Here is a 21408-nt window from a genome sequence, read left to right as displayed (position 1 = left end):
TTCCACTATTGGTGAATCTCAATCTGGGGGCATAGCTGCCGAACACAGGGACATTCATTTAAAACTGAGATACAGAAGAACTTCTTCTCACAGACTGTACCAAATATCTCGAATTCTTTCTCTCCAGAGCTCTGGAGGTTGGATAACCAAGTATTTAGATTTCTGAAATGTTGGGGAGTTGAGGGTTATGAGGGGTAGGCACCAGAGAGGAGTTGAGGCCCGGGACAGATGAGACACAGTCTTATAGAATGGTGAGGCACGTTTGAGGGGCTGAATAGACAACTTTCACTCTTTTTGTTATGTTTTTATTACCACTCACCTCGTAAAAAAATTGTTCCTAATGTTTCTGCTACACCTCTCACTGAAAAGTTTCCATCTCTGGTTGTACCTTTTCTTTTCATTTATTTCTGGGCTGTGGGTGTCACTTGCTGGGCCAGTGTTTATTGCCCATCCCTAGTTGCCCCTTGAGAAGTTGGGGCGGGGGGGGGTAACTGCCTTCTTGAACCACTGCAGTTCACCTGCTGGAGGTTGACCCACAATGCCAGTAGGGAGGGGATTCCAGGTTTTTAACCCAGTGACAGTGATGGAAAGGTGATCTATTTCCAAATCAGCACAGTGAGTGGCTTGGAGGGGAACTTGAAGTTGTATGATGTCAGGCCCCCAGGAGGTGTCATCTCAGGGTCTGGGGCAGCCTGGTCAGGGAGTGATTGATTGTATGGGGGATGGCTTGGGTGGTTAGTTTGAGAGCTAGCCAGCAGTTAGACTAGATTTTTAACCCTTACCATTCCCTCAGTACAATAAACTGCAGCTGAACTCTCTGATGTCTCTGATTTACCTTCGGAAGCTTCCAGCATCAGGCGAATTCCCATCAGGAAATCCAATTTCCTGGACAATTCCCCACGATTTGTGTATTGTGCAGGATCCCAATCCACATCCCATGTACCTGCTGCCCGTGTCCATCAAGATGGAAGTGGTCATGGGTTTGGAAGGTGCTGTCTGAGGATCTTCAGTGGTTTTCCTTGTCCCATCAGTTGTCAACCTTATCTAAATCCGTCAGAATCTTGAACAACTCTCGGGAATCTCCCCTGTTCCAATGAGAACAATCCCAAGTTCTCCAATGTAACCTTATAGTTAAATACTCTCTGCCCTGCAACCATTCTGGGGAATCTCTTCCGCACCCTCTAAATGACCCTCGCAGAGATTACAAGACAATATAGGTTCTTTTTCACTTCTTTTTGCAGGTATTTTGCCTTCTGCATTTCACACTATCGCCTGTGTTTCACCTAGTCTGGTATTGGAACACAAAGTACAGCCACTGTAACCATGTAAATGACTTCAATTTCTGCCCCCCACCCCCCACCCCATAGAATCAAATTTGCTTCAGTAACAGCAGAAAGCCACTTAACACAAAACCCACTTCACCACTTTTAATGCCCAAGCAAGTTTATTCAATAACGAACGAGTAATACTAACAGACAAAACATAACATCTTTAAAGTAATTAAATTTAGCCATCTCCTTGTACTATTAGGAGCAATGGCTTCCAATTCATGCAGAGCATTTCAGTGTAATTGCTTTCTCATGAGGTAGTTATGTTTCATTGAGCTCTAAGTGCCACAAGATGCTGTCACTGGAAAAATAAAGACAACAACGTGCATTTATAATGCATCTTTAAAATGATAGAGAGTCCCAAAGTGCTTCGCAGAAGCAATTCTCTCATAAACAGGATGATAAGCTACGGGAGGAAATATTGGCTTGGGTTTTCCGATAGCCTATCGTTGTTTCTGTATCGTGGCTGGGAGTTGTGGATTGGGATCCTGCACAATACACAAATCGTGGGGAATTGTCCAGGAAATTGGATTTCCTGATGGGAATTCGCCTGATGCTGGAAGCTTCCGAAGGTAAATCAGAGACATCAGAGAGTTCAGCTGCAGTTTATTGTACTGAGGGAATGGTAAGGGTTAAAAATCTAGTCTGACTGCTGGCTAGCTCTCAAACTAACCACCCAAGCCATCCCCCATACAATCAATCACTCCCTAACCAGGCTGCCCCAGACTCTGAGATGACACCTCCTGGGGGCCTGACATCATACACCACCCCCCCACCCCAACGATGCTGGAATCAACTCCCTTCCACTGCCCTACGTTGGGAACTAACAACCCATCTTGCCCCAAGAGACTCCTGTCTGCCCCACCACCTGCCCCGATACACCCATTCCTTCTTGTTGAACATGACTACACCCTCCGCTCCCACCTCAACCTACTCTAACCAGTCTGTGACTTACCTGACAGCTCACCCAGATGGTACCCTAACCCCACACTCACACACCCACCCCATCCCAGGAGCTGACAAAGTGGCTGCCCGTGCTGCTGGACATTTACACCACACAATATGGAAACCTCTGCCGTGGGGGTTTGACTTGCACTCGCTCTCCTGCTGTCTGAGGGACCTATTGGTCTTCAGGTACACCTCACTTTTCTGAAGGAGCTGTGATGGGAATCTCCTGCCGGGAATGTGGAGCTCTTCCTTAATATCAAACAGTACCGTGACTGCATGTAGCGCCCCAAATGTGGGGGAGTCCGGTCCATTTGGTCAGATCACCAGACACCTGGCCAAGGAATCGTTTGTTCGGAATGTGTTAAAAGAAGGAAAGTGATCTGGAGTGTTAATGGAGATTTCTCATGGTCCTGGCCAAGGACACGAAAGGCACAGTCACCAGCATCGGAACGATTAACATTCATTCATGACCTTACATCAGAAGTGACACACTGCAATATTTTTGTTCTTTCAAATGGAGAAAGACTGACACTCAGTCAGACCTGGTCCTTAAAAGCAAAATGCTATGGATGCTGGAAATCTGGAAGTAAAACAGGAAGTGGTGGAGGAACTCAGCAGATCTGGCAGTACCTGCAGAGAGAGAGTAACAGAGGTGACGTTTTGAGTCCAGTAGTTGTGAGCAAGATTTCTATCAGGCTTCTGTTGATTGTGTGGTGCAGTGATTGTGGAACAGTTTAACCTTTGATAGCAGGGTGTAAGCTTGAAGTGATCTGATTGGACTTGGTGTTTGAAAGCAGCCAATGCAATGGTTACACCAGCTGACCTGAAAGAGAGGTTCTGCAGCCAGGAGATACACAATCTGGTCAAAGTCTTAGAAAAGACAGTGTTAAACAGAACATTGCCCATAAACTGTACTTCTTGTCAAGCAATAAAGATGCGTATTTTTAATAAAATTGTATGTGTGAGAAAGAGACGACTTGCTTTTGTGAACAGATTATAACAGTGTTTAAGAGTCTGTGTGTCACTGTGTTTGTGTCTGAGTCAGTGAGTGAGTGTGTGTTTGTGGGTGAACGTGCATGCCAGATGAATAAACCCCAATGAGTAATGGCCCACAACTAAAATCAATCAAGAGGCTATGGGTTTTTCAGCTTCAGTTTAAATATTGGAAAACTGGGAAACCCATGAGCTGGATCTCCATTTCAACAGTGACCAGCACTTTTGAGAGACTTTTTACTTGAGAAATAAAAACAGAAATACTGGCAATATTCAGTAAGTCAGGCAGTACCTGCGGAACGAGATACAGTTCATATTTTAAGCTGCTGACCTTTCATCAGAACTGCAGGTTGTTGGAGAGGTAACAATAAAAAGAAAGGTCTGTCTTGGGGTGAAAGGTGGGAGACATTTAATGAAAGAAGGGAAGGGGGGGGGGGGGGGGGGTTGGTCCAAGGCAAAAGGTATTGCTAACGGGGCGAGGAGGAGATCAGGGAAGAAATCCAAACCATAACCACACTGCAGTAAAGAATCCTGCCCTTCTGTCTGCCTCACTCTGTAGCACTGACTTGTGTTGGCCGTCTCGTTTCCCCCGGAACTGGCCTCTCTCTCCTCCCTCAGTGCCCACCTGTGAGGGAGCTCTGACAGGAGGCTGCTGGACGGAGGTTGGGTGAATCTGCACTGCAGTTAAGTCCAATCCCATCTCCCTCCAGTCTGTGTCTGAGTGTGTGGTCAGTGTTTGTTTTGATGTTGCTTGTTCTCCTGCTCGTGGAGACCAGTTTTAACAGTTTTCTCCCTCTGTTTTTTTCCTTTCTCTCTCATGCAGTTTGCTGTTTTGTGGTTCACAAGAGGTGTCACGAGTTTGTTACCTTCTCCTGTCCCGGAGCAGATAAAGGACCAGATACTGATGTAAGTCCAGGCTTTAACTAACAGCTCCTGGTGGTGTGCTGATTGTTTTCTCAGAGATTACTGACACTGTGTTGGTGCGAATAACCCTTTATTTCCAGGATGGGAGATGAAAAATTAATGCCATCACTGGCAAAGCTGCAGGAATGTATTCTGTTGCCTTTTTGTTGGAAAGTTTCTCTGTCAAAGCTGTTGGAGGTGGTTTAAACGTGCGTTAGTGGAACATTGGTGATGAGAGTTTGCAGTCAGTGCCGTGTTGCTAAGAGTCTCAGCTGTTTTGTCCAGTTTCTTCTTCCTTCGTTCCTCTGCTTATGTCAGTTTGGGTGTTTCACTCCCACCATTGAGTCCATTCATCTGCTACTGCTCCCTATGATAGCCCTTCTCAGAGCTGGGGAGATGACCTCCTGACGTGACTCCCCATGTTCTTGGTTCAACTACTTTAGCACTTTAGAGAGTGGCAGCTCTCTACCACGTCCTCCATCTCCACCTCTACCTCCTACACCTCCTCCACCTCCATATCCACCTTCACCTCATCCACCTGGACCTCCTCCACATCCATCACCTCCAGCTCCTCCAACTCCAGCTCCTCCAACTCCACCGACTCCTCCACCTCCATCTCCACATCCTCCACTACCACTTTCACTGTTATTTCCACCAACACTGGGAGCTGGGGACAGTATCAATGGGAGCAGGGGGCAGTGACAGGGGGAGCTGGGATGGGGCAGTGACGGGGGGGAGCTGGGATGGGGCGGAGATGGGGGGAGCTGGGATGGGGCAGTGACGGGGGGAGCTGGGATGGGGCGGAGATGGGGGGAGCTGGGATGGGGCGGAGATGGGGGGAGCTGGGATGGGGCAGTGACGGGGGGAGCTGGGATGGGGCAGTGACAGGGGGAGCTGGGATGGGGCAGTGACGGGGGGAGCTGGGATGGGGCAGTGACGGGGGGAGCTGGGATGGGGCAGTGACGGGGGGAGCTGGGATGGGGCAGTGACGGGGGGAGCTGGGATGGGGCAGTGACAGGGGGAGCTGGGATGGGGCAGTGACGGGGGGAGCTGGGATGGGGCAGTGACAGGGGATGAGCTGGGATGGGGCAGTGACGGGGGGAGCTGGGATGGGGCAGTGACGGGGGGAGCTGGGATGGGGCAGTGACAGGGGGAGCTGGGATGGGGTGGTGTGACAGAGGTGGAGATGGAATGGGAGGAAGGAGGAAGGGGCCGCGTCTGTGTAATTGGTTCTATGATTTTCTTTTACCTCGAAGAGCAGTCACTTTAATACTGATCTTCCAAAGCTGCTAAAACCATCCTAGCACCAACTCATTTCCAGGTAGAGTTATTATCTGAGGTGGAGGCGATGGCCTAGTGGTATTATCACTCGGCTGTTAATCCAGAGAGCCATGTCATATTTTGGGGACCCAAATTCAAATCCCGCTGTGACGGACTGTGGAATCAGTAATTCAACAAAAATTTGGGATTAATCGTCAAATGATGACCATGAATCAATGTCCTCACCTGGTCTGACCTACATGTGACTCCAGACCCACAGCAATGTGGTGACTCTTAACTGCCCTCTGGGCAATAAGGGGTGGGTAATAGATGCTGGCCCAGCAGGCGACAACCTCATCCCATTAACAAGTAAAAAAAAGTGAGAAACTGGAAACGCACAGCCAGGCAACAGGAGAGTCAATGTTTTGAGCATAAGCTCTTCATCAGGAATATGCAACAACGGGCAGAGGCTGGTAGCCAGGTTCAGTACCCATGGAGATGGCCTCAACCAGGCCCCTGGGTTCATGTCTCACTGCACTACACACACATTCACACACAAGCACATATATACACATACTCTCACACTCATGTAGACCTTCTCTCATATATACACACACATACACCCATGCACACCCTCTCACAGGCTTAGATTCCATCACGCTCACACACACACTTTACCAAACAAGCACTCACACACACCCTTTCTCTCTCTCTCTCTCTCTCTCTCTCTCTCTCTCTCTCTCTCTCACACACACACACAGGTCTATGCAATGAATTTGCATTTGCAGAATTTTATTTGCAGATACATTCTATTTTGCTCAAAAAGCGCACAACCTGCAGGTAGTCAATCCATGTAATATTTTGTAAATTCCACTTTGGAAATAAAACCAGTCTGCCTCAAGATTTGGATACAGACAGACTCTAACCTCACACCTTTATTGCATGTCTAAACTGAGATGTCACCTTTTATTATAAAACCTTAAGTTACCTCGAGAATGTGACTTAAATGAAGTTTTGGGATTTCCATATTAATGAACAGAAACCTGCAACCTATTCTAAAGGATGAAAGACTTAACAGCAATCCAGGTTTGTTCAAAATATCATTTCAGCTGCATGCCATTGTAATCTTTTGCGATAAATTCTGTGTCTCATGATCCTGCTCCATAGCTACCTCACGAAGGAGCAGCGCTCCGAAAGCTAGTGCTTCCAATTAAACCTGTTGGACTATAACCTGATGTTGTGTGATTTTTAACTTTGTCCACCCCAGTCCAACACCAGTTCCTCCACTTCATCAGGAATATTCACAGGAGCACATTCCTGATGAAGAGCTTATGCTCAACATGTTGATTCTTCTGCTCTCGGATGCCGCCTGACCGGCTGTGCTTTTCCAGCACCACACTTTTTGACTCTGATCTCCAGCATCTGCCGTCCTCACTTTCTCTGAGAGTTATTATCTGTTCAGGGAGGTAGCTCATTCATGAAAAATTTCACCATGTCCCAAGAACAATGTTGTTCCAATATATTCCTGACTGTCGAGAAGGTATTTATACGACAATAAATTTATCTCAATTTTATAAAATTATAAATGTTATTTTAAAATTGAATCTTAAGTGGAGGTTAGACTATCTCTTAAATACCTGCCTGCCAACTTGAAAAGTACAAAACAGCATTTGTATAGAACCTGAAACACACCTCTGATACAGTACTTAGAGCTTCCTTGGATCACACTCATACCAGACTCCCTGTATCTAGCACTTCAGCATGTAATCTTGCAGCTTGGAATGATCGTACAGCTGACCTTCAGTATAATCGTCTTGAAATGACCTGTTCAGGCATGGTACGCCAACAATTCTGGTCTGGGATGAACACTAACCTCTCTCTCGAAGCACATCTTGTTTATTAAACATCCTTCCCTTCTGAGGGACACTCGTCTACCCAGCCATCCTATTCTAAGGATTTCACAGGAATGACCCACTCAAATCAAAAGTGAGGGCAGAAAGTCTCCCTTAAGCTTAAAAAAGACAAGTTCCAGGAGTGTTTGACAACCCTTGAGGCTCAATCATTTGCCTTGCTCAGTTACAAAACTTTCTAAATAAACAGGAGTCCATTAGCATTCTCCAAAACTTATTCACTCCAAAGCCTGGCCTCAAAACCTTTTTTAAAAATAAGAAACTTACTGGTTAAAACTCTCAAACTAGAAATCCACACTCACAACAAATAAAATTTAAAATTATACAAATAATTCCCACATTTAATAACGTAGAGAGCAATAGGAGATATTCCTGGGGGAGCAGTAAAAGGAATGGAAAATTAAGCAAGCAGTGATATTCCAATCTCGGTTCTGAAATGTGTACTGAAGCATTCTGCTGTGTGCACCCAATTGTCTGGGCTGATTCTAACATACTGTGGGTAATACACTGATTTCCCATCTTGCTATGACATTTGTCATCTGTTTACTTGATCTGTAAGTAAATCTGATTTAATCATTTTTAGCCTGTATGTACAAGCGTGATGGTGAACGTTTAGAAAGTGGTGAGAGTATTGCAAACAACATGTCATTATTAGTGAATTGTGTTAGGACTGGAGACATTGGACTGTACACTGCACAGGTAATGGGACCATTTTCAGAAAATACAGGGCATGTGGACTGGGTACAGCTGCAATCTTATTGCCCTGGCTTGGCGTTTTAGAGAATGAGGTTGGAAACAATTATGACCTAGTTAAAGGTGCTATATGAATGAGCAGTTGATGACAAAAACTATCGAGTAGAAACTTATTTTCTTTCTTCCATGTTCTGTACCATTCCCATCAACCCCAAGTCCCATTCCCATTAACCCCAAGTCCTATTCTCATTAACCCCAAGTCCCACTACAGCACCCGTAGTGTTAGCTCCCCGGGTTTAGTTGGATCAGCTCAGACCATGGATTGAATTTCAGATATCCTCAGTCACTGTAGAGTCACTGATGACTTTTTACCTGATTATACAGGGTCACTCTGTGTTTATTTTCCATCTCTGACTTGACTCTGTCAATGTAGTAGCTTATTTCGCTGATGTCAGGTTTTATTATTTCAGTAGAACATAGGTTCCACAGTAATACAGTGCTGCGTTAAATGAATTCAAAATAACTGGTCTGGAAGAAATCCTATTCAGTGACATGTTGTACTATATTCATACAGCACTGCAGTTTACAGTAAAGGTTTTCATTTAACAAGCAGTATTTGCAAACTGAAATCTAATAACCAGGTCTTCGGGGAATTGCCAGAACTGTAGCTGTCAGTATTCCTCCCCTGAAGGTGTAGACTGTCCCTTTGTTTACCACCTGAAGCTACAGTCTACGTGCCTGTCATCACATTGGCCAATTAAACCATTGTGCTGAAGGAAGGTTACAAAGCAACAAGGTTCGAGTTGAGCATTTGCACGCCAGTAAAGGCCTTCTGTCGAAGTGATTAAAATGTACTGCATTGTCACCTGATGCAATTCCTTTCACACGGTGGCCTTGTAGATTCACTCTGGTAAAAAGTGTAATTATACAATGCCAGTGTTGCTAGCTCATCTATGATTCAGACTGTTTTAAGGTCAAGCTTAGCATTTGAATACAGTTGCTACCTTCACCTTAACCACAGACGCGTGTGTATGAAATAAAGTGATTATGTTTTTATTCAGAGCCTTATTTGCTAACAACACACTTGTGGGTCGGGAAGGTGCAACGTTGTTATTATCACTAGGGGAGGAGGAATCAGAAGTTGGAAACAAGCAGGATTTGTAATGTCAATATTGTGAATATAGCTAAGTGGTACACCTAATTGTTAGATTCATAAGGTCCTTAATGTTGTCAGATTCCTAGCCAGTTAGTGAGTTAGAATTCAAATCACGTATATCTTTTGTTTTTGAAGAGAGTTTATTGACATGCTCAGTCTCCTTTCTCTCACCCTACACCTACTATAGCTACACCTACAGCTGTTCCCTCTTTCTGTTTGGATAATTAATGGCCACCAACTATTTCTCTTGACTTAAATAAAGGCATTAATAAATTTTAACAATGTGATTGACCAGACATTAACACAGTCTTAAAGTCTGAAATTTTGTTCCTAAGCTTCTGTGTTGCGCACACAGTGGCTCAATAGTTAACACTGCTGTCTCACAGAGCCAAGGGACCCGGGTTCGATTCCACCCTCGGGTGAGTGTCTGTGTGGAGTTTGCACATTCACCTTGTGTCTGCGTGGGTTTCCTCTGGACACTCTGGTTTCCTCCCACAATCCAGAGGTTGTGCAGGTTAGATGGATTGGCCGTGCCTGATTGTCCAGTGATGTGCAGGTTGGGGTGGGTTAGCCATGGGATATGCAGGGTTACAGGGATGGGGTAGAGATGTGGGTCTGAGTGGGATGCTCTTTGGAGGGTCAGCGTGGACTCTATGGGCCGAATGTCCTGCTTCCACGCCATAGGAATTCTATGTTGATTCTACAATCTTTCTCTCTCTTTCTTTAATACCTTCCTTAAAGAGTACCTTGATACAGATACATGTCAGGTTGTTATTCAAGATTCTTGTACTGAGGCAGAAAGAGCTGCTTATAATTACCCAAAGGTGCTAAGCGCGATGAACCGTGGTCATTAGTTACTTAATGGGAATGATGAAGACATATACGTAAGGAACGTAAGGAGAGTTAGTGGAAATGATCTCTCTGGACTTCAAAAAGGCATTTGAGAAGGTTCCACATAGGAGGCTGTGAAAGAAGATGTTAGGGGCAAGGTACTGGCATGGATAGAGGATTGGAGACAGAGAGGTCTGCAGATGCTGGAGATCAGAGTTGAGAGTGTGTTACTGGAAGCACAGCAGGTCAAGCAGCATCCAAGGAGCAGGAGAATTGAAGTTTCGGGCTGGAGCCCTTCATCAGGAAAGTAGGGCTCTACTCCAGTCCTGTAACCCTGCATTTCCCCTGGCTAACCTACCATCGCCTGCAATGGATAGAGGACTGGCAGAAGGCAGACAGTTGTGATAAAGAGGTCATTCTCAGGATGGCAGTCAGTGACTAGTGCTGTCAGTATTGGGACTATTCATGCTATACATTAGAGATCTGATAGTATCACTAATATTCATTGGTGAATATTAGGAACTGAGGCATCATTGCTCAGTTTGCAAATGGCACAAAGGTAGGTGGAGGGATACATAGTATTGAAGAAGTGGGGAGACTGCAGAAGGACTTGGACAGGTTGGGAGAATGGTCAAATGCAATATAATGTGGGAAGGTGTGAGGTTATGCCATTTGGTAAGAAGAATAAAAATGAAGACTATTTTCTAAATGGCGAAAGTCTTCAGAAATCTGAAGGAGGAGGAAGTGAGGACTGCAGATGCTGGAGATCAAAGTCGAGAGTGTGGTTTTGGAAAAGCACGGCAGGTCAGGCAGCATCTGAGGAGCAGGAGAATCGACATTTCGGGCATAAGCCCTTTATCAAGCTATGCCTGAAACACTGATTCTCCTGCTACTTGGATATTGCCTGACCTGCTGTGCTTTTCCAGCACCACAATCTTGACAGAAATCTGAAGTACAAACGGACTTTGAAGTCTTGATTCAAAATTCTCTTAAGTTTACATATATGTTCAGTTGGCAGTTAGGAAGGCCAATGCAATGTTTGCAATCATTTCAAGAAGGCTAGAATTCAAGACCAGAGATGTACTGCTAAGACTGTCTTAAAGCTCTGGTCAGACTGCATTTGGAAAATTGTGAACAGTTTTGGGCCTGTATCTAAGAAAGAATATGCCGGCCTTGGAGAGGTTCCAGAGACGGTTTATAAGAATGATCCCGGTGATGAAGGGTTTGTCATATGAGGAGTGATTGAGAATTCTGGGTCTGTACTTGATGGAGTTTAGAAGGATGAGGGGGATCTGATTGAAACTTACAACATACTGAGAGGCCTAGATAGAGTGGATGCACAGAAGGTGTTTCCGTTAGCAGGAGAGACGAGGACCCAAGGGCACAGCCCTCAGGGTGAAGAAAATACTCTAGATCTGAGATGAAGAGGAATTTCTTCAGCCAGAGGGTGGGGAATCTGTGGAACTCATTGCCACAGAGGGTTGTGGAAGTCAAGTCATTGCGTGTATTTAAGACAGAGATAGATAGTTTTTGAATAGTACAAGGATCAGCGATTACCAGAGAAGGCAGGAGAAATATATCAGCTATAATCGAATGGTGAGACAGACTTGATGGGCCAAACAGCCTAATTCTGTTCCTCGACCTTGTTATTTTGTGTATGGTATAAAATTATGCAGTCATTTAAAATTCATACCCTGTGTTTCCAATTCTTGCTCCTTCTGACAGGCACTTGGTCAGTTTAGGATACAGAAAGGTTAATTCCAGCATTTCCTTGATATTTGCTGGACTTGAGAAGGGAGGCCTGTGTAGAATGGTAAAAACACAGAACAGGATCAAAAATTCCTCCCCATGCTAACTCTTGCCTAAGGTACGATTCTGTACTAAATTCCTCTTGTACCCAAATTGACTGTTCATTTGTGGACCTTGACTGTGGAAGGGTTTTTCGAGTTTGGGGAAACATTAGTTTTAGGAGTTGGCCATTCAACCCCTCGGCCCTTCTGCCCCATTTAATATGATCATGGCTGATCTCATCTCAGCCTCAACTCCATTTCCCTACCCACTCCCCAGAACCCTTCAACCCAATATTCCTGCAATATCTATCTGTCCCCTCCTTAAATTCACATCCACCTTATTCCGGAAATAGTGAATTCCAGACATTCATGATTCTTTGAGGGAAGTCCTCATCTTTGTTTTAAGATAAGGAGCAGTAGATTAAAACAATGACCTCTTGTTCTGGATTACTCCACGTGACGAAACATCCTCTCTATGTCTACAGTTTCCCATCTTTGCTTTGTAATATTTTGACATCATTTAAAAATAATCTTTCTTGGTAATGTGTGATTGGAATTGAAAACTAGTGGTAATGAAACTAAAACACTGCAGATGCTGGAATCCAGAAATTTAACTGGAAATAGCTGGAGCAACTGAGCAGATCTGGCAGCATCTGAAGAGAGAGAAACAGAATTGACATTTCACATCCAATCTCAGTCTTCTTTAGAACCGAAAATAAGTGATGCCTTCAGAACTGGCTTTGAGCCTGTGTAAGTGTTGGTCAGATCTCTTTCGGGCTGTGAATCAGAAGAGGGACAGGTATTTTGGGAGCGAATTCGGAGGGCTTTCTGCTCCAAAATGCTTCCATTCATGCTCACAGCCTCCCTCCTCCCAGCAATGTTCGCTGTTCAGAGAAGCTGCTGCTGAGCATTTGACAGGGAATGCTGAAGACAGTTTCCAAGGTAACCAGTCTTTAACATGCTTCTACATCTTTTCAAGTCCTTCCCATGGCCTGGCTTATTCCTCTCCTCTGTCCACTCCATGTCTCTATCACCTCCATGCAGCCTTATTGCCTTCCGATCTCCGACTTCCTGCAGTTCTGGGGCTTCTTATCATCCTCTGGCTCTGACAGCTGTACCTCAGCCTTTAATTCTGGCATTCCCTTCACCTTCCTGATAAAGCACTCCTTTAAATCAACCCCACTGACTAAATTGAATCATTGTCTCCCAATGTGGTGCAGCATCAGATTTTATTTGATAATGTTTCTGTGAACTTTGGGATTTCCATGTTAAATTTTTCCGAGGTAAATTTTGTTTGCATGAATGCAAATTATTGTTCTTTTGGAATAATTGGAACAAAGGATAACTTGTATTGTCTCTGTGGCTTTGTGTTAACATTGTTGCTCGTGATTGTCTCTCTCTCTCTACGGTCAGGCTGTGATTGAAGTAGCTCATTACTACGAACAGAGTCCCACTAGCACCATGCTGTATGGCAACAGTGTGGTATATGTAGGGTTAATAATTCTGGCAATGTTGTTTCATCACCTCAGCTCTCCAACAGACCCACCCAGTAAAATAATATTTCCCCCTTGGATTATCTAACTGGAGATGAAAACTGTAAAAAAGAGCCCTAGTATTTCTTTTTTATGGTTGTTCTGTTAGATGATACTCATAGTGGAATTCAAGAGATGAATTCTCAAATCCAGACTCATAGACATACACTCCTAGGTGCAGCTGCCTTAGGACCATCTACACTTTCCACTGAGGTCAATTTTTCAGTGTGTCTGAATGATTGGTGGGAGAGGTCTTCATACATTGCTTCCAGTTGAACCATGAAATTGGCCACAGTGTCATCCTAAAACTGGGGAGAGTGTTTGGCTATAGTTAACTGTGTGTGAATCACTGCGGATGCAGGTCTGTCACCAGTAATTGTTGTTGAAGAAATTTCGCAAGTTGACTGAGCAGTTACTGCCCATTGCACAACCCTTAATTGTATTGAATTTTCTTTCCAAACACTAATATATTAATAACCTCTTTGTACTTTGGAGCTTGTTTATCCTGCCCTGCCTTTCTATGCTGCACTATTATCTCAATCCTTGGAATTATCTCTTCCTTCAGTTCAAGAGACACTCCTTTGACCTAATATGTTCTGCATATGCTTTCATAGAATGTGGCACTTATTTTCCATTCCTAATCATTAACAGCCAACCACGTTGTTGTTGGTCTGAACTCATATGTGGGCCAGACCGGGTCAGGAGACAGATTTCCCTCCCAAAGGGCGTTCATGAACTATCTGGATTTTAAACAACAACCAATGATGGTTACACACTGGACATTAGATCTGCTCTTTACTCCAGATTTCTTTTAATTAAAAAGTATTGCTGTCTTTCACGACGGGATTTGAATCTAGAGCATTAGCCTGGGATTGCTACTGCAGCACTGGTTATACATCAGCTCCTAATTTGGCTCAGCTATTAAATTGTACTTCGTGATCATTCCTTTGAAATGCCTTTCAATATTTTATGTTAAAGATATTATATAAGTGCAGCTTGATGTGTGGAAGGAGTTGAAGGGTTAACTACAAAGCAGGCTTTCGGCCTAGTTTAGTGTTGCATTGTAACTGGAACCGGTGAATTACTGGGTGGCAGATATCACAGCAGTGCTGCTGACACCACTCTGTCTGTCTGTTGAACGCTCAGCGCCCACTTGCTCCTCACTTGCCCCAACCAAAACAAACCCCCCGCCCCTGGACACAGCGTCACTGAGACTCCAGTAATCCTCCGTCCCCACATGACACTGCCTCAATGAGCATCCAGTGACCTCACCCCCACCCTCTGACACTGCGTCACTTGGAGGACAGATTGACCCCACCCACACCCTCGGACACTGCCTCACTGGGAGGCCGGAGTGACCCCACACCCACCCTTGGACACTGCCTCACTGGGAGGCCGAAGTGACCCCACACCCCCCCTCAGACACTGCCTCACTGAGAGGCCTGAGTGACCCCACACCCGCCCTCGGACACTGCCTCACTGAGAGGCCGAAGTGACCCCACACCCCCCCTCAGACACTGCCTCACTGGGAGGCCGGAGTCACCCCACCCTCGGACACTGCCTCACTGTGAGGCCGGAGTGATTCCACACCCACCCTCGGGCACTGCCTCACTGAGAGGCCGGAGTGATTCCACCCCCACCCTCGGACACTGCCTCACTGAGAGGCCGGAGTGACCCCACACCCACCCTCGGACACTGCCTCACTGTGAGGCCGGAGTGACCCCACCCCCACCCTCGGGCACTGCCTCACTGAGAGGCCGGAGTGATTCCACACCCACCCTCGGACACTGCCTCACTGAGAGGTTGGAGTGGGTGAGAAGGCCAAGGATTCAGAGAGGAATGAGAGGGAATGACAATCCCAAGATTCTCAATTGGCATTTTAGCGTCTGTATTCCCTGAAACCTGCAATCCTTAACCCACAGCATTCATGGCCCTGCATGTCAGAGAAACATTTGATAAAAAAGATAGTTCATTGGCGCTGCACTTGTTAAAATAACCTTGAATTGCTAACTGTGACAGGCAGCCATGTCCTTTGATACAGGCAGCTCTTGTGGTGCCACTGCTTAAGAAGGGCGGTAAGGACAAGCCAGGGAGCTACAGACCAGTGAGCCTGACATTGGTGGTGGGCAAGTTGTTGGAGGGAATCCTGAGGGACAGGGATGTACATGTATTTGGAAAGGCAAGGACTGATTAGGGATAGTCAACATGGCTTTGTGCGTGGGAAATCATGTTTCACAAACTTGATTGAGTTTTTTGAAGAAGCAACAAAGAGGATTGATGAGGGCAGAGTAGTAGATGTGATCTGTAAAGAGTTTGACAATTTCCCTATGGGAGACTGATTAGTAAGGTGAGATTAGATTAGATTACTTGACAATTTCCCTATGGGAGACTGATTAGTAAAGTGAGATTAGATTAGATTACTTACAGTGTGGAAACAGGCCCTTCAGCCCAACAAGTCCACACCAGCCCGCCAAAGCGCAACCCACCCATACCACTACATTTACCCCTTCGCCTAACACCACGGGCAATTTAGTATGGCTAATTCACCTGACCTGCACATCTTTGGACTGTGGGACGAAACCGGAGCACCCGGAAGAAACCCACACAGACACTGGGAGAATGTACAAAGTCCACACAGTCAGTCGCCTGAGGCGGGAATTGAACCCGGGTCTCTGGCGCTGTGAGGCAGCAATGCTGACCACTGTGCCGCTCATAGAATACAGGGAGAACTAGCCATTTGGATACAGAACTGGCTCAAAGGTAGAAGACAGAGGGTGGTGGTGGAGGGTTCTTTTTCAGACTGGAGGCCTGTGACCAGTGGAGTGCCACAAGGATCGATGCTGGGTCCACTACTTTTCGTCATTTACACAAATGATTTGGATGCGAGCATAAGAGGTACAGTTAGTAAGTTTGCAGATGACACCAAAATTGGAGGTGTAGTGGACAGCAAAGAGGGTTACCTCAGAGTACAACAGGATCTGGACCAGTGGGCCAATGGGCTGAGAAGTGGCAGATGGAGTTTAATTCGGATAAATGCGAGGTAAATACATTTTGGGAAAGCAAATCTTAGCAGGACTTATACACTTAATGGTAAGGTCCTAGGTAGTGTTGCTGAACAAAGAGACGTTGGAGTGCAGGTTCATAGCTCCTTGAAAGTGGAGTTGCAGGTAGATAGGATAGTGAAGAAGGCGTTTGTTATGCTTTCCTTTATTGGTCAGAGTATTGAGTACAGGAGTTGGGAGGTCATGTTGCGGCTGTACAGGACATTGGTTAGGCCACTGTTGGAATATTGTGTGCAATTCTGGTCTCCTTCCTATCAGAAAGATGTTGTGAAACTTGAAAGGGTTTGGAGAAGATTTACAAGGATGTTGCCAGTGTTGGAGGATTTGAGCTATTGGGAGAAGCTGAACAGGCTGGGGCTGTTTTCCCTGGAACGTCGGAGGCTGAGGGGTGACCTTATAGAGGTTTAGAAGATTATGAGGGACATGGATAGGGTAAATAGGCGAAGTCTTTTCCCTGGGGTCGGGGAGTCCAGAACGAGAGGGCATAGGTTTAGGGTGAGAGGGGAAAGATATAAAAGAGACCTATGGGGCAACTTTTTCACACAGAGGGTGATATGTGTATGGAATGAGTTGTCAGAGGAAATGGTGGAGGCTGGTGCAATTGCAACATTTAACAGGAGGGAGAGCAGGGAGGGAGTGCTGGGAGGGAGAGCTGGGAAGGAGTGCAGGGAGAGAGAGAGAGAGAGGGAGTAAAGAGCGCAGAGAGGGAGAGCGGGGGGGGAGAGAGAGTGAAAGACAGAGAGTGGGGAGAGAGAGGGAAAATGGGAGAGAGAGAGAGAGAGAGACAGGAGAGGGAGAAAGGAGAGAGAAAGATTGCATTTATATTGTTCCTTTCACAATCTCATAGCATTCAAAGTAGTTTCTAACATAATTACAGCATTTAAAAGGCATCTGGATGGGTATATGAATAGGAAGGGTTTGGAGGGATATGGGCCGGGTGCTGGCAGGTGGGACTAGATTGGATTGGGCTATCTGGTCGGCATGGACAGGTTGGACCAAAGAGTCTGTTTCCATGCTGTACATCTCTATGACTCTATGACTCTCACTGTGGTGTCAGATGCATTGCGACTGTAGGGGCAGTGAGAGCGCCCCCTACAGTTGCGGTACCAACAGGGACAGTCGCCATTTTGTGTGAAACAGCCCCAAACACCAGAGGAACAGAGTGGTGTCATGTTGCATCAACCCCAGTGGTCAGTGACAAATAGTGCCGTGAGGATAAGCGTTCAGAAGGCAGGCTTACCACATTCCTGTTGATGGCTGCCTGGATTTGACAGGTTTACAACTGTGTGTTACTGTCCTCATTTATAATGGGCTGGAACCATGGAAACAGAATGGTAGGTCCACCAGTCATCCGTTTGTACCGTATATAATACATCCTGTGCACACAAACGTTATTGATCTTCGGAATTGGATTGTTCTCAGTGATAAGATCTTGTTGTTGGTGATTTTCACTGTATTGTGACTTCCACAGAACCTCCCCCGATTCCCCTCCCCCGCACACCCGTCCTGCTTTTCCAAGATGGGGTGAATCTGTCCCCCCGGATACTGGGTCTGGGGGGTATTTCGGGGGGGTTGGCGTTGAGGTGCTGGGTGTCTGTCCTTGTGTACCTACTGAAGGGAATGTGGACATTTTAACGAGAGATTCGCTTGAAGCTGTGACTGTAGCTGTTGGACTCGCTGCAGCATGTTTATAATGAGTAACTTTATAAATAAACACGAGAGTAGATTTGTTCAGACTGGCACTGGTTCTATCCTCGCTAGTTGGCTTCCTGGAAATATATCGGAGTCCTTTCAACTTGGCAAGACCATAAGTCCATAAGACATAGGAGTGGAAGTAAGGCCATTCGGCCCATCGAGTCCACTCCGCCATTCAATCATGGCTGATGGGCATTTCAACTCCATTGTGATGGATTTCAACTCTACTGCAAGGGTCTGTGATGGATGTACCTGGTTAATCCTGATTCCTCTAGGCTGAGTCAGCATTGAGGTTTTTGTAACAGTATGAACTGTAATATAAGACATTGGAAGCAAAGTCATCCAATGGAACTGTGCAGCCTCTTCTGTAATTTAATCTGATCTGAGCTGATCTTTCAGCTCGGTGTTACTTTCCTACCATACTTCCAGTTTCTGACGATGGATCAGTCAGGGGCTCACCTCAGATTTTTATTATTTCATAGAGATTTATAAAATCATGAGGAACATGGTTAGGATAAACAGACAGCTTTTCCCTGGGGTGAGGGAGTCCAGAGTTGGAGGGCATAGGTTTAGGGTGAGAGGGGAGAGATACAAAAGGGACCTAAGTGGCAACTTTTTCAGGCAGAGGGTGGTACGTGTATGGAATGAGCTGCCAGAGGAAGTGGTGAAGGCTGGTAAAATTACAGCATTTAAAAGGCATTTGGATAGCTATCTGAATAGGAAAGGTTTAGAGGGATATGGGCTAAATGCTGGCAAATGGGACTAGATTAGGTTAGGATATCTGGTCAGCATGAAGGAGTTGGACCGAAGGGTCTGTTTCCGTGCTGCACATCTGTATGACTCTGACTCTATTACATGCCCTCGCCATGTCCGGGTCTGTTCAGGGATATTATCTTACATACCTCTGGAGCAGATGGGACTTGAACCCCAGTTTCCTAGGGAGGGATATCACCATCAAGCTGACTTCTTGAACTGCAACAGGTTCACTCCAACTCACCGCCTATCTTCTCAAGAGCAACTGGGGACAGGCAATAAAAACTGATGATGCCCATGTCTCACAGATAAGACTTGTACAAAAGAACCACACAGCAACTGATATTATTGTCATGGTGTCAGTATAGTGCAGAAGTGATCATACAAGCCAATGACACACACAAACATGGAGGTAAAAACAATGACTGCAGATGCTGGCAACCAGATTCTGGATTAGTGATGCTGGAAGAGCACAGCAGTTCAGGCAGCATCCAAGTAGCTTCGAAATCGACGTTTCGGGCAAAAGCCCTTCATCAGGAATAACCCACATTTATCTGGTGCTGTTTGCTACCTTGGGGTAGAATGGGTTGCGATTCACAACAACAGGAAACACAGCAGCCAGTGTGTACATAGCAAGATCCCAGAAACAGCATTCTGCTGATGACAAGGTGTCCTGCTTTTAAAGATTTTGTTTGCAAGTTGTATAATGGCCCAGCCACAGGGAAGGACTGACTGTTCTTTTCCAAATGGTATACAAGGCATTTCAATGTCTGTTTGAGAGGACAGACAGCTCCCCATGATTTCACGCACGCAAAGGTTCAGTTATTTCTAGACATCTTTGTAACATCAGGAATAAATTGCATTCATGTAGTATCTGGTACCTGGCCTCTCTTTGCTGTGCTGTGTGGAATTGCTATTGAAAACAGGAGCCAAGAGTAGTAATGAGGTGATTGATCAGTGTGGGTCTGACCTGCGGCACAGTACATATCCCCTTCCCCCACCTCACCCCAGATCCAAACTTCCAGCTCAGTACTGTCCCCATGACTTGTCCGACCTGCCTATCTTCTTTTCACCTATCCACTCTACACCCCCCCCCCCGACCTATCACCTTTATCCCTTCCCCCACTCACCTATTGTACTCTATGCTACTTTCTCCCAACCTCCACCCTTCTCTCATTTATCTCTCCACCCTTCAGGCTCTCTGCCTCTATTCCTGATGAAGGGCTTTTGCCCGAAACGTCGATTTTACTGCTCCTCAGATGCTGCCTGAACTGCTGTGCTTTTCCAGCACCACTCTAATCTAGGCACAGTACATAAGAATACCACCCTCTGAACATGAGGGTCAGGCCTTCTGCGTCCAAGGAGTGTGCGACAGACAGGGGTGTACCAACTTTGCAATATGCCCACTGCGGGTGGGGAGGAGGGTGGGTGATGGTGTCGGAGGGAGTGACTCTCCATGAACCAAATCCCTGGGCCCTTTCTCTGCAGCACTGCAGCCTCCTCACCTTCAGACGTTCTTGTGTAAGTTACTGCCATCACCGGCGTCCTCCCCACCGTGAGGGGCTATCAGAAGAGAAAGGGGCTGATTGGAGATTATCAACGAGAGAGCTCCCTGCTGCTCCTTCAGCCGAATAGCCTGTGTGGCCTGGATTGTTGGAGACAATCAATTTGGCAGAAGGGGAGTATACCCCTCCACCCGCGCATCAATGAATTTAATACACGCCGTGACGTCGAACAATTCTTCCGCCACCTCCGCCTCTGAGCTTACTTTCACAATCAGGACTCCCGCCCACCTTCAGAGGACCCCTTCGCCCACCTCCAACACACTGCATCCACCTGGACACCCCGTGCTGGCGTATTACCTGCCCTCGACCTCTTCATTTCCAACTGCCGCAGGGACATTAACTGCCTCAACCTGTCTACCCCCCTCCCCCACTCCAACCTCTCACCCTCACAACGTGCAGCCCTCCAATCCCTCTGCTCCAATCCCATCAAGCCAGCGGATAAAGGGGGCGGAGTGGTAGTCTGGCGCACTGACCTCTACACCGCTGAAGCCAAACGCCAACTCGAGGACACCTCTTCCTACCGCCCCCTCGACCATGATCCCACCCCCCCATCACCAAACCATCATCTCCCAGACCATACAGAACCTCATCACCTCAGGAGATCTCCCAACCACAGCTTCCAACCTCATAGTCCGGGAACCCCGCAGTGCCCGGTTCTACCTCCTTCCCAAGATCCACAAGCCTGACCACCCTGGCCGACCCATTGTCTCAGTATACTCCTGCCCCCACTGAACTCATCTCTACCTACCTTGACACTGTCCTATCTCCCCTAGTCTAGGGACTCCCCACATACGTTTGAGACACCACCCACGCCCTCCACCTCCTCCAAGAATTCCGTTTCCCTGGCCCCCAACGCCTCATCTTCACCATAGATATCCAATCCCTCTACACCTCCATCCGCCATGACCAGGGCCTCCAAGCCCTCTGTTTTTTTCCCCTCCAGACGTCCCCAACAGTACCCTTCCACCGACACACTCATTCGTTTGGCC

At 46.4% G+C, this 21408-nt stretch overlaps 1 protein-coding gene across 4 annotated transcripts in view; it reads left to right on the top strand.

Moving 5' to 3' along the window:
- The window catches only part of LOC140464124 (protein kinase C alpha type), a 403957-nt gene that overhangs the window by 134366 nt on the left and 248183 nt on the right, over positions 1-21408 (top strand). For all 4 annotated transcript variants that reach the window (XM_072558880.1, XM_072558878.1, XM_072558879.1 and 1 more), the window contains exon 3: positions 4093-4175. In XM_072558880.1, the coding sequence (XP_072414981.1) occupies positions 4093-4175 (83 nt within the window). The remainder of the gene's footprint in view (positions 1-4092; positions 4176-21408) is intronic.

Source organism: Chiloscyllium punctatum, chromosome 39 (genome assembly GCF_047496795.1).
Source record: "Chiloscyllium punctatum isolate Juve2018m chromosome 39, sChiPun1.3, whole genome shotgun sequence".
Taxonomy (NCBI): Eukaryota; Metazoa; Chordata; class Chondrichthyes; order Orectolobiformes; family Hemiscylliidae; genus Chiloscyllium; species Chiloscyllium punctatum.
This window is presented reverse-complemented; position numbering and strand designations above follow the sequence as displayed.